Source organism: Salmo salar, chromosome 20, assembly GCF_965601325.2.
Source record: "Salmo salar chromosome 20, fSalSal1, whole genome shotgun sequence".
Lineage (NCBI taxonomy): Eukaryota > Metazoa > Chordata > Actinopteri > Salmoniformes > Salmonidae > Salmo > Salmo salar.
Window position 1 is genome coordinate 67,480,684 of NC_138310.1, and position 14,536 is coordinate 67,495,219.

Sequence of the window (14,536 nt, forward strand, 5' to 3'; positions counted from 1 at the left end):
ACACAGCCAAGCCATGATCTCTGACGATTCACCCTGTCCTGCATCATACACACTGCTTGTTTTTCTTGACATTTCAAACAAGCACCCCAGCTCCCTACATTGTAAAAATAACCAGTGTGGTTTCATGTAAAGTTTTATGAAGAGCGGTGAGCCTTTCATGGGTTAGGAGATAGGCTCTACAGTGGTATCCTTTGTGTGAGAATCTACCTCAGAGTAAACATGGCAGCCTCCCTCTGAGTCTCTTGCTCACCTTCTCCTGCTCTCTCCTCTCTCTCCTCACTCTCTCTTTCTCTCTCATGCAGGGGGATGAACTCTAGAATGTTTTCATTATAGACCTGAGAGTATGAGGAGGCAGATATTTCACCTCACAAAACTCTTGGAGAAAAGCAGTCTCTTAAACCTGCCACTTAACTGTCGATACTATGAGCCACTATACTTGGCGTCTGGCAGACATTGATTTCCTTGTTAATACCTCAACTGCCTGCGTAGGTCCTGTACAGTTGCCATGAAAGCATTGCAACAGAGTCATTAGGAAGGTTGATATGGCAGGGTGGGGCCTGTTGTGTGTCTCTACTGGGCTCAGACCTCATATCAGGACGGTTGTGATGTAATCACAGTAGGTTCAGTGCCATGGGAGAACATCATTGCCATGTAGAGAAACACAGTGACTGTGACATGGCCAACCACATAGCCTACCATACCCTCAGGTAAAGCACTACATCAGACACATACCAATACACGTTGCAATGGTCCAGAACAGAGATTAGGCATAATTACATAGTTAGTGTTAGTTAATGTTTCTGGGAGCAGATTGGTATTATGATGCATTCGTTTAGTAATGGTAGAACAGGAGAGAAATTAAGTTAAGTAGCTAGAGGAGAGTATCAGAAAGCATTAGATGTGGACCATAATTCTTCTAAACATTCTGGAGAATCTCCATTTCAAGTTTCACTAAGCAACAATGCCCAACTATACCCAATGTGGCCATAATGACAAAACGAGCACATTTGAAGACTTGGGAGGACTGGAACATGCTAACCAGTCCCATGCTCCATTCTCCTGTCATTCAAGGCATTCAGGGCTGCTCCAGACACTGACCACATGGTTTGTGGGTTTAGTATGATACACTGAGCAGACTTGTTACAACCTGGGGTGTATTCATTAGTCGCAGACCATTGCAAAAAGTATGGCCTGTTGCAAAAATGGAAATGGTTTACCGTTTACTCTAGGAACCAGGGAGGGAGTGAAACAGGGAGGGATATACCTGAATTTGTCCAATAGAAACTCTCGTTTTCGTGGCAAAACATTTTTTTCCCCCCATTTGGAGTAAACAGTTTCCGTTGCTGAAATTTTCGCAGCAGACCAAACATTTTGCAACGGCCTCCGACTAATGAATACACCCATTGCGTCACCACCATCACAGCTCTGAGTAGCCTATAGTCCCTCTTTACACAGCAGCCATTTTGACAACGTTATTTTTCAAAACACAACCACAATGTGGCCATGGCATTGGGTCATCTAACCCCAAAGTGCTGCATATTGTGGCTTCGCTCTCAGGTGGAAACAACGTACTGATGAATGAGGGATGAGGAGCAGACTAGTGGAAAGAGAGACCAGTCAAGCGATCCAAGAAGAAGGAATAAGCAGAAAGATATTTGAAAAATTGCACAAGAGTACAAGTCATGCTTACTCTCAGGATGTGTTGTCTTTCATGCTGGGGAGAGAAGGGGAATATATAGACACAAATAACAAGAAAAGAAAGGAATAAAACAACAGAACAAGGGAAAAGAAAATGGAGTCCCACAGAGACACCATAGGAGAAACAATGGCTTTATAATAACACCATATCAGGGTATCAAAACACTTCTCACAGATGGCCAACTGAGCCATCAAGTAGATTTACTTGGCTGTTTAAGAAGAATTATAACGAAAGGAATTAATTACAGCCCCATTAAAATGTAGCAACCTTGTCTCTTAGTACACTGTCTGGAAACCTTGTGTTAAGTCAGGACCTCTTGGTGTAATGGTCTTGGTGTTGGTCTGAGATCACTGGTTCAGGTTGTCACCATACTTTCGCTACAAGATGCTTCTGTCTGTCAACATTCATCTATGAATCACATCTGTAGTAAGGTATGGGAGTTGCAACAAAATGGTGCAAAACATTACATTTTTATTAATCCTCAGTAATTTGTCTTATTAATTCAGCATGCCATCACACTGTAACCCTAGACTCCTAGAACTGTAATGTAAATCCCACTGGTTAGCTTCCTGGGTAAGCCTGAGCTCCATATGAACGTGACCTTAGGAATATACCCTTGTGTGATTCTAATCAGGGTCTAGAACCCTTAACCTCGTAACCTCACACACACACGCACACATTCGAAAGCACGCATGCACACACACACCCACAACACCCACACCCACAACACACCCACAACACACCCACACACACACACACACACACACACACACACACACACACACACACACACACACACACACACACACACACACACACACACACACACACACACACACACACACACACCTTACTTTTTTTTTTAATTTTTTTTACAATTGCTAGAACCCATTTCTCAATACTAAGATCACTTTTTTAAAACTCTTCACAGTGAGGACAACAGCAGTCTATGTGGGCTAAACTGTGGATCATTTTTCATTGCTTTGGCACAAAATGCATTCAATGACTACATCTTTCAAATGTCATGAACTCTCACTCAGACACAACCACCACCAAAACTCTATGTACCTTCAAGCCAATTTGCACATGTTCACATACTCTTTTCAAAACTGTTAAACTTAAGTTCAAAACCAAACATAACACAAAATTGAATAAGACAGCAATTTACTACATTTCTACAGTAATACCGTATTGAAATATATTCCAAATCTAAAAAATGAAATACTATCAAAACAATTAGACCAACCACAGCTGATTCCCATTGTAGCTGAACACCTACCCAGGTGTTAGTCTTTCAATTTCATTACCATCTATACAAAAGGGTACATCTTAGGAATAATGCTGTACTGTAATGTAAACATGGACCCAGCCAGAGATAGAGAAGTGGCTGACCGAGGAAGAAGCGTGGCTGGGAGAGGGAGAGGAGTACATATGGGTGGTGGAAGAAGACTGAGAGGAAGATCAAGAGCTGTAGTCTCAGATGAGATTAGGGCTACTATAATTGATCATGTAATAAATCATAGTCTATCAATGAGAGAGGCTGGTCTGAGAGTGCAGCCAAATCTGCAACGCTCAACAGTGGAATCTATTGTGAGAAATTTCTGGCAAATGTGCAAATGTGCATTCTGTAAGGGCATCTGACTGAACTGCACATTACAGAAGTAAATTGAGCAAAGCCTCCAAACCCACTTGTGTGTAATTGTTTTTGTATTTCTGCGTAGGACCCAACGGTTACCTACCACAGGCAGGAGAGGTAGATTTTCACTGCTGTGCAGGAAACTGCAATCGTTGATATGGTCATCAGAAACAATGGCATAAAACTCACAGAGATTGTTGGCAGACAACATTACATTTGGAAATATTCACAATGTAAGCATAACAAATATTTCTAGAGTCCTGAAACAACATCAAGTCAGGATGAAGCAGTTGTCCCCTTTAAGAGGAACTCTGGACGAGTCAAGCAACTCAGGAACCAATATGTCCAGGTAAGATGACTATAAAATACAGAACTGGTTTTGAACCAAACCAAACAGGGCAGGGCACACAATGACATGTTTTTAGGTGTAATGTAAACTACCGTAATAGCCTAACTCTTATGTTGCCTTGTGGATTTATTTGAGAGAGTCATGGAGATTGAAGCCAGGCAAACCCCACATATTCATCTTTGTGGATGAGGCTGGTTTCATCCTGGCCAGAACACGGTGGTGAGGAAGGAATGTGATTGGGAAAAGAGCCACAGTGGATGTCCCGGGCCAGAGGGGTGCCAACATCACAATGTGTGCAGCAATATCCTCTGATGGATTGCTGTTACACAAACCGCTAATTGGGCCACACAACACCGAGCGTCTCATTTCATTCCTGGATGACCTCTATGGAAGGGTTGTGCCAGGTGAGGAAAGGGTTGCAGTGAGTCGAAATCAACCAACGTTTGCAATTGTATGGGACAATGTGGAATTTCATCACTCCCGTGCAGTCACAGAGTGGTTTGCAGCCCATCGCAGGATGGTGTCACTTTTCCTCCCAACTTTTCCTCCCAACATTCCTCAACCCCAAAAAGGAATTATTTTAATCATGGAGGTGGAAGGTTTATGACCACCATCCACATGATCAAATGTCCCTTTTGGATGCAATGAATGCTGGATGCCTGGACATATCTGCAGAAGATTTCCAGGGATGGACCAGGCATGCCAAAATATTATTTCCTAGGTGTATTGCCCAAGATGACATAAGATGTGATGTGGATGAGAACCTGTGACCAAATGCAGACGACAGGGTTGACTAGCATTGCTACTGTATCTGTATGGGTAGATGGTGTATATACAAATTCTTGTATTTTGGAATCTCTCAATGCCAAAAAATGACATAAAACATATTGAAGCATATTACATCATGTCTGATTCATTCCTGTAACATATACTGCAGTGAATTCTAACCAGTAGAGAGGTATCATACTTGTTTTGTAAAGACATTTGACAAAAGAAAACATTGTGTAGTGCTACCTGTTGTTAGTGTTGTTTAGGTCATTGTTTTATGAGTGACAAAGTGTGCTTGTTGGGTGACAAACTTTGCTAGTGTTATGGAATAATTTGTTGATTTGAGACATGTATGAAGTGTTTTGGTAGTTTTGGATGTGAAAGTAACTGCTGTGCCAAGCTGAAAGTTGGTTAGGAGAACCGTGTGAAGAGTTTTGAAAAAGTGACCTAAGTATTGAGAACTCGGTCCTAGCGATTGTAAAAAACTGTAACAAAAAGAGTAAGAAGAGGATGAAACTTACGTTGTACCAGCTCTGGCTCTTCTGTAGACAGTGAGGAGCGATGCAGAGTGGAGAGAACAAAGACAATTGTAAGTCAATGAGACAAGAACACAACAACACTTGGCCACAGGGCTCAATATCATAAACACATAGAGGCCAGGGGATGATAAAAACAGACAGTGGGTATTTATAGAAGGTGTGAATGTCAACCTCTGGGTGGGCACCTCCTACCATAAACTCAGGCCTCCGCTGATATCCAACAGTTATATCCCTTTGAGCTTGTCACATATTTTAGCTGGCCTTTTCATTGATTTCTGGGCTTCACAAATGTTAATTTACATGGCTATTTGCTAAGCAGATGGTGGATTGGGGTTGTGTGTGGTACAATATGTCCATCTTTGTTTCTAGGTGTTTATTTATTAATGATTTAGAGTTGCTTCTAAATGCTTGTGTATGGAGGTGAATTGTGTACTGCTGTGTGTTGTATATTTTCTAACAGCAGAGGGCAGTATACACACTGTTATTGAAAGCACCATAACTCACCTGCTTCTATTTTATGGGGCTATAAAGAGAGTGTAATATGTCTCAGAATTGTGATCAGAGAGGGATGCATGCTAGGGACCATCCAGTGGGTGGAGAAAGGGCAGGATAATCAACCATGATTTTAGTGGTTACAAAATATGTCACCGCTTCCTCTTGATGCCATTAAAACATAAATAATAATAAACTTAACCAGGCAATAACAAAAAATGTGGTTTGTAATTTCAGTGAAAACATACAAGAGGCATACTGGTGCGAGACTACTATTGTAAATCAATCCTTCGGAGATGTGAATGTAGATAATGTTCAAATATTTCAGCTATCAGATAAGCGTGTAGTGTTTCCTGTCTGAGAGTTGTGAGGCCCCAGTCATGTCCCTGGACTCTGGGCTCTGACGTGGACAGGGATAATCTCCTCTGAAGGTGACAGAGGCGTGAGAGAGAAGATTTAAGCTTTAAGGTGTCCGCAAAGTGTGTGAGTGAGTGTGTGTGCATGCCATTGTGCAAGTGTTTTGGAGTTTGTGTAATTGCATGTTTGTAAGTGCATCTTTATAGCCTACACGTGTGTAATTTGCATGAGTGTCTAAATCAAATGTTTGCCTCCCCCACGAAGCACATTTGTGTCTGGGGAAGTGTGTCAGCAGCACTAAGAAGCAGGTTAACACCCACTGATTAAGTGGACCGCGTAACAGAGAGAGCTTCTGTACGGTAGTAGTGTCTTGGCCTGGATTCCCCTGAGGATCAGAAAGGCCTGGAACGACTAACTACTTTACACATCCCAACCAACCGGACCAAACCAGAACTGACCAGCGCTAGCTGTAACCCAGACAAACCTATCAGGTATAACCCCCATATCTTCAAACAACACTAGAACAACAATCTAGTTCTGAGGAACAGAACTGAGCAGGCCTGATCCACCCAGTACAACAGGCCTAAAGAAAAACCTGAACTCAACATTCCTGTGGCCAAGAAGACCCCCACAGAACTGACCCAGTTATTCAGATTTAAAAAGATGAATGTCCTCAGGTGATGAACCATGGTTATTATTATTATTTATTCATTATTATTATTTGTTAAACTTTTAGAGCGCTTTTCATTGCAATCTCAAAGTGCTTTAAGCAACAACAATATTAGATATTATTTGAAATGTTTACGTTTGAGTCATTTAGCAGACGCTCTTATCCAGAGAGATTTACAGTAGTGAGTGCATACATTTTCATAGTTTTTTGTACCTGTCCCCCGTGGGAATCAAACCCACAACCAACTGCTAAATTCCACAATCCCACAACTACTAAACCCACAACCAACCATGCTCTACCAACTGAGATGTTTTATCAACATTTTGATATATAACATTGTACAAAAGGAGTGACTTCTATTTCCTCAGAAACAATCATGACTTTACTTCAGTACGTCTTACTGGTGAGACTCTTGGCAAGGCCAGAGCACAGCAGTGTTTGTAATGGTGGTCCAACTGACAGGTCTTCAACAGAGAGAACACTTTAAGGAGGGAGGAGAGAGAGGAGAGGAAGAAGTTCCGGTCTGAGAGAGGAGGTAGAGACAGCTAGGGGCGATGACTGACATCACACATTTACAGAGGAGGGGAAGAGGAGGTCACAGGTCAAATCGGACTAGGGGGTTAAAGGGCAAATGAAAGCAAAAGGAAATGCTTACTTTAATCAGGTTTAGTCTGTCATACTGAAAGGAAATTAAAGAGAAGATGAAGAGTTAACCAACATGAAGGAAAGAGCTGAACAACAAGAAAGGGGAAAAGGCTTTGGTTTTTATTTGCAAGTGGACTAACAGTACTAGGCCACCACACTAAACGATCCAAGACACACTATTGTACTATCTAACTCTACTTTCATGATGTGTCCATGTCTCAGTGTTTTGGTCTGAGATGGATGGGTCTTCATGCTGAGTCTCTATGTACCCTCGCTTTAGTGCTACTCACTGTTTACGGTTCCATAAACAGCCTCATTGATTGGTGACAGTGGGAGACTGAGCAAAGTCGTGAGTGGCCAGTCAGTTAATTAGTGTGGGACCGCCGGCCCAGGTCCTCTACAGAGAGGAGCCCCTCTCTCTCCACCTGCCTGTGTGTTATCTGGATTGCATTAGACTAGGGTGACAGAGCTCACGTTGCCTGGGCGACTGCACAAAGTGCCAGGGTCATGTGACTCCTGCTGACCACGGGCCAGGGGCTCATGTGGGGCCAGAGAGGGCTGGCACTCGGCCACACCACGGGCCTGAGGGGTGATGTCATCGACTGGGTGTGCTGTGAAACGGGCCGGACACCGCCTGAACACCAACTCAACTGACTGAATGTCACTTGGCTCCCATTAACATCATCCTGTCTGCCTGTCTCATAGTCCGTGACAAAGCTGAATGCTGCCGATTGCAGAGAATGTACTGACGTGCATCAAGGGGTCCTTACATGAAAATGCTCTAACTAACCCATGACACACGGACTCTGCTGCTGTCTTGTCTGAGGAGAGGAGCGGTGTATTCTGGGCTTGTGGTGCGAGGAAGAGAAAAGGAGCTTCTGATGTAGAAAGCTCTAGTCTCAGGATTTATCAGAAATTAATGTCACACACGAGTGGTAGAAAGGGATGCAGAAGGAATTTTACAGTGCCCCGAAACGTGTCTGAAAGCCAGCAGTCCGGCAGGGAGGAAGACGAGAGGAAGGGTGGCAGAGGGGGGTAGAGGAAAAGGTCATAGCAACATGGATGCCATCTGGAGTGTGTTCAGATGGAAGATGTGGTTGGGGGGGGGCACACGACAGCTCACAAGACACGGAGGTGAGGTGGGGGTGGGGGTGTAAAGAACAGAAAAGAGTAATGCTTACTTTGGAAAGTCGCTTGTGAGACTAGCATGCATCAGGAGAAGAACAAAGAAATCAGAAACCAAAAAACTGCAAGACACCACAGCTGAAAGAACCAAAAAGAGTTGAAAACAGTCAGTTTCAGATCACAGACATTTCATATGGCGGCAGTGAAAGTAAGAGAAAGCAAGCGCTCTTTGTCAAGAAGAAAAAAGGATGAGAGAAGAGGAGAACACAATGACAACAAAAGCAACAGGCGTCTGACACCACAAGGACTGGGGAGCACTGTGAGCAGTGAGTGAAGGGGAAACGGATGAGAGGTGAGAGAGCCGTGACCACCAACTACCACGCTCCTTATCACTTCACAACAACAAGATATTCAGAGGAGGAAATTACTAAATATATCACCCAATATTATCATGTTCATGTCTTGCTTGAGATGTAAGCCTAGTTACCCACAGTCAAAGATCCTGTCCTTCCCTCTGCTACCTTACTCTTCAGTTCAGACGCTGATGAACGAGAAGCGAGACTGCAGCCTCTTCACCTGCCTACTACCCTGTGTCAGAACAAGCCTTGCAGAGTTGAGATAGCTACAGTTAGCTACAGTTAATGACTGAGTGCTGCGATGGAGAGGGCTGACTGAGCACCCTGCCTGTGATTATTACAATGCCGCTCTGACAGGACCAGGGGATCGAGGGAGGGAAAGAGGGATGGAGGGAGGGAAAGAGGGATAGAGGGAGGGAGGGAGAGAGGGATGGAGGGAGGGAAAGAGGGATAGAGGGAGGGAGGGAGGGAGAGAGGGATGGAGGGAGGGAGGGAGGGAGGGAGGGAGGGAGGGAGGGAGGGAGGGAGGGAAAGAGGGAGGGAGAGAGGGATGGAGGGAGGGAGGGAGGGAGAGGGAGGGAAAGAGGGATGGAGGGAGGGAGGGAGGGAGGGAGGGAGGGAGGGAGGGAGGGAGGGAGGGAGGGAGGGAGGGAGAGGGATAGAGGGAAAAAGGGAGTGAGGGAGGGAGGTGATAGGGGAAGAATAGGGTGAATGTGTGGTATAAGCGTCTTTGCTGATGATAATGGGTCCTTATCTACAATTGATGTGCTGAGGGTCTCGTTACTCAGTCTATGATTGGCCATTTGTACCAGAGTGACAGTTGGATCTGACCTATAGTTTGATGATGGGAGTTGGACATTACCTTATCAGAGACAGCACGGTGTATCAGGAGTACATTGTACATCTGTAAATTGGAGCTACATGAGGATGGCATGTTTGATTTAGTATGGTGTGCCGATGCTGAGGTATGTGGGGTAAAATCAATTTGAAATGGCAAATAAAAGCTGATAAAACCATGTCATTTCACAAGATATGACTATATCTCACTCCTTCTTGTTGACTATTTCTTATAGAACATGTTTTATGGAATACAAGAAGACAATAAGACTTTACTGGCAACATTTGGAGGTTATCAAGACATTATGTCACGGGTAAAAATGAATCCCCCTGTATCACCTCACCAGATAAATGTTGATTTCAGATTGTACTGGAAGAGGTGTTCAGGGATGATACAAATATCTTGCTGAACTGAAGTGATAGGCCAGGCTGCCATGATTTATTTGTGAGTTATGAATGCACTGTGTGTTGATCAAGTCATTTTGAAAACTACACTGTTGGAGGTACTATTTGAGACTATGATCCTGACCTGTACTGTAGTGCGATTGTTGGAGGAGAACTATGATCCTGTATTGTGCTGTAGTGTGATTGGTGGAGGAGGACAATGATCATGTACTGTACTGTTGTGTCATTGGTGGAATAGGATTATGATCCTGTACTGTGCTGTAGTGTGATTGGTGGAAAGAGGAGTATGATCCTGTACTGTACTGTACTGTGATTGGTGGAGGTGGACTATGATCCTGTACTGTACTGTAATGTGATTGGTGGAGGAGGACAATGATCATGTACTGTGCTGTACTGTGATTGGTGGAAAGAGGAGAGCCCTGAGACAGAGATGGTCCACCTGCGCAATGAGGCTCACCTTGGAGTTCTTGCCTCCGCTCCGGGCGGACTGCAGAGAGTAGGTTCGCTGTACCACTTGCTCGGGGGTGGAGGGGGACTTGTCAGAGGAGTGGTCAGAGTGGCCCTTCTCCACCATGTTCTCACCAGGCTCCAGGCTCTGGGGCGTGGGTGAGCGTTTAGGACGCAAGACGGGCGAGCAAGCGGGCGTGCTCCTGTTGGAGTTACTGGCAGTGCTGGGGGTGAGAAAGAGACAGAGAGAGGGAGAGAGATAATTAATTTGACTTCTTAATTACAGCTGTGCTTTGGCAAAGTGGGTGGGGTTATATCCTGCCTGGTTGGCCCTGTCTGGGGGTATCGTCGGACGGGGCCACAGACCCCCCCTGTCTCAGTCTCCAGTATCTATGCTGTAATAGTCTATGTGCCGGGGGGCTAGGGGCAGTCTGTTATATCTGGTGTAATTCTCCTGTCTTATCTGGTGTCCTGTGTGAATTTAAGTATGCTAGTTGTGCTGCTTCTCCAGATTCAACTGTTCTGCCTGCGGCTAGGGAACCCTGACCTGTTCACCGGTCGTGCTATCTTGTCCTGGATCAGCTGTTTTCGACTCTCTCTCTCTCTACCGCACCTGCTGTCTCAACCTCTGAATGCTCAGCTATGAAAAGCCAACTGACATTTACTCCTGAGGTACTGACCTGTTGCTCTCTCTACAACCACTGTGATTATTATTTCACCCTGCTGGTCAGCTATGAACGTTTGAACATCTTGAAGAACAATCTGCCCTTAAATGGCCATGTACTCTTATAATCTCCACCCGCCACAGCCAAGAGAGGACTGGCCACCTCTCAGAACCTGGTTCCTCTCTAGGTTACTTCCTAGGTTCCTGCCTTTCTAGGGAGTTTTTGCTAGCCACTGTGCTTCTACATCTGCATTGCTTGCTGTTTGGGGTTTTAGGCTGGGTTTCTGTATAGCACTTTGTGACATCTGCTGATGTAAAAAGGGCTTTATAAATACATTTGATTAATTGATTGATCATGAAACTACATATTCTGCACTGTTTGTGAATGTAGGGCTGGAGCAAAACCCATGACAAAAAAAATAACAGACATTACATTAATAACATTGAGGAACTAATTGTAGAACTCTTCTGTTCATTTAAATACCTTATTTAAATGTAAGCCATGCAAATTATGCGAATGTGTTCCCGTCACACAGGCAATGCTAGGCCTACTAGAGTAACATGCAAAGACTGAGGCCCATGCTTCCATTCATCCCCAGAGTGAGTAATCACGTTACATCACGGCAAATAGTCTTGAAAGCCACCCACTAACACAGTTAGTAACAACAGCAGCAGCTAGCCCACATAACCCAGAGACCAATAACAACAGCAGCAGCAGCTAGCCCACATAACCCAGAGACCAATAACAACAGCAGCAGCAGCTAGCCCACATAACCCAGAGACCAATAACAACAGCAGCAGCAGCTAGCCCACATAACCCAGAGACCAATAACAACAGCAGCAGCAGCTAGCCCACATAACCCAGAGACCAATAACAACAGCAGCAGCAGCTAGCACCAGAGAAAATAGCATGGTCAAAAACAGATCACATACTCTACGTCAGTCATGAAAATGAGTGAAAACCATGCGTCAGATAATGGATATCATATCCTACTGCTGCTTATTGAGATGTATGAACAACAAACTGCATATTTAAAGAGCCAGGAGAAACCTTCCCCCGGGGTGTACGTGGAAATACACACTGAAAAAGGATCCTGCGGAAATATATAATTATACTTAATCCTCCTGACATTGACATTTAAACCTTTATCGGATAGCTTTTCTGCAATCCCATTTTCATGCTTTTCTAACTAATCTGGACAGATGAGAACAAGTCCATGAGCAGAGCCTAAGAGTAACAGGGACAGTTAAGCATCATGGTTATTATAATGTTGATATTCAGTTGAGTTATGGTGCAATAGTCAATTTGAACACAAGCTGAAAAGATTACCAGAGAACACTGTAGCAAGGACTACAGTGCCAGTCTCTCTCTCTCTCTCTCTCGCTCTCTCTCTCTCTTTCATTTTGCGCTCCCTCCATCAATCTTTCTCTATCTATTCCATCTTCTGCCATCTCCAGCCTACCCAATGGCCTCTGCTTCTGACTCAGTCAAACTCACCTGCCTACGTTATAGATGAACGGATAGAGGTAGCGAAACATGCAGCACTAATAGAAGAGGAGGAGAGGACTGGAGGAGAGGAGAGGAGGAAAGGAGGATTAGAGGAGTGGAGCGAGGGATGCTTCCCTTCCTGAACCACAGGTTAACCTGTTTATTATGTTCCGTCTCTGAGACCAGCCTGCACAGGCAATGTCCCAAATGGCACCCTATTCCCTTGATAATGCACTGATTTTGGTCAACGGTAGTGCACTATATAAGGAACTGGGTGCCATTCCGGATGCACCCACAGAATCCCAGGGAGGCTCTGACTGCAGCCAGGATGGGCACTACTCACAATGAAGGCGGAGGTATCAAAAGGCCTAGCTGTCAATGATCTGTGTGGCTGGGCGCCGGACAGCCCCGGTTACTTGACGTGGCGTTATGCAAGCCCATTAAGTCATGGCCAGCCAATGGTGTATGTACCTCAAAGAAAAGAAGTGAAGCAATTGTACCATTCTACTGTTTCAAAGACGCCCTGCATGCAGCTTAGACTAAATCATAGTGAATAGTACTGGTGGCCACTGTCTACATGGATACATACCAGGTGCACTGTGCTCTGCAGTACCCAGAGCTGATCTCTCATCTAACTAATGGGATGGATGGATCATCAGCTCTGATAGAGTACATTTTGGTTACAAACAAATTATGTGGTGTTATGTGATAAGCAAAAGTGTGTTTGTGTAGACGTACCTACTGCATAATACTTCAACATACAAGCATAGACAATGATGATTCAGCATATGTTTGAGCATTTGTGAGTACAGGCCTATGTACCTGTATACAATGTGTATGTACTGGTATATGTCAATGTATGCATATAAATCTGCACAGGATGTATATGAGTGTATATGAAATGTCTCACAAGCTGCCCTCATAATATGTAGTGTTGTGGTATCAGTGAATAATGCAGTGAGCTGGTACAAAGCAGAGGACACTGCTATTTCTCCTGCATGTTAATCAGTGTCTGAACCCAGAGTCTGTCTGAGATACACACACATTATGCAGGCACACACACCCCACACACACACACACACACACACACACACACACACACACACACACACACACACACACACACACACACACACACACACACACACACACACACACACACACACACACACACACACACACAGACACACACACAAGTGTGCACGTACGCACCCACAGGACGCAGATGTACCTGGACGGACATTGACGCGGACACTGACACACATGCACACAAGCACACACAGTACAGTTCTCTTATGCCAGTGGGCTGTGTGAGCTGCATCATCTTTCATGTCACATCCTGGGTCAGTTACTAATGGTCTCACTCACTTGGCTTTCATCAGATCCACAGAACCAGACAGAGTTAAGATGTGAGCTGAGCACACAGGACACACCGTACTAGAACTACCCAGTCAGATATCTGCCAGTCATCCTCATCACCTTTGCCTATGGGTTTATAACCCCATTATGGCCAGTCCACTCCATAAGTGTAATGGCTCTGACTGACCACAGGGTCATAATGATCACAGGCCCTGACACCTGCTGTCAGCTCTGTTATCTGTCATCTGATTGGATAGAAACCTATGTACCCGTCTTTGAAAATATTCATTTTGAACCTAAGCTGACTAATATTGCACTCCTAGAGAGCCTAAACGCATTGAAGGTGTTTCTGATTTTGTTTTAGAACAGTGCAGCCAGTTATCATGAGCATTCAGAGTTGGATCACACGTCAATCAACTTGATAAAGGCAGCCCATAAACCCATAAATCCTCAGCATATAAATGGAGGTTTGATCAGCTCATTCCCAGTAGTGTGTGTCTTTGCTCATTAGACAAGACCAGGTACACATGCTGCTAACATGTACGGACAGACAAGAGAGTCATAGCCTTAGCCAAATCAAATGTTATCTGTCACATGCTTTGTAAACAACAGGTGTAGACTAACAGTGAAACGTTTAATTACGAGCCCTTCCCAACGATGCAGAAAGTAGAAAACACATACTACAATATACTACAATAG

The 14,536-nt window shown here is 44.4% G+C and overlaps 1 protein-coding gene across 1 annotated transcript in view; it reads right to left on the bottom strand.

Annotated features, from left to right (window-relative positions):
- The window catches only part of LOC106581103 (protein Aster-B), a 70,642-nt gene that overhangs the window by 16,420 nt on the left and 39,686 nt on the right, over positions 1–14,536 (bottom strand). Inside the window, exons 3-4 of the mRNA XM_045703856.2 lie at positions 10,336–10,549; positions 4,974–4,994 (exon numbers count right to left, since the gene is read on the bottom strand). Coding sequence (XP_045559812.2) covers positions 4,974–4,994; positions 10,336–10,452 — 138 coding nt within the window. The 5' untranslated portion in view covers positions 10,453–10,549. The remainder of the gene's footprint in view (positions 1–4,973; positions 4,995–10,335; positions 10,550–14,536) is intronic.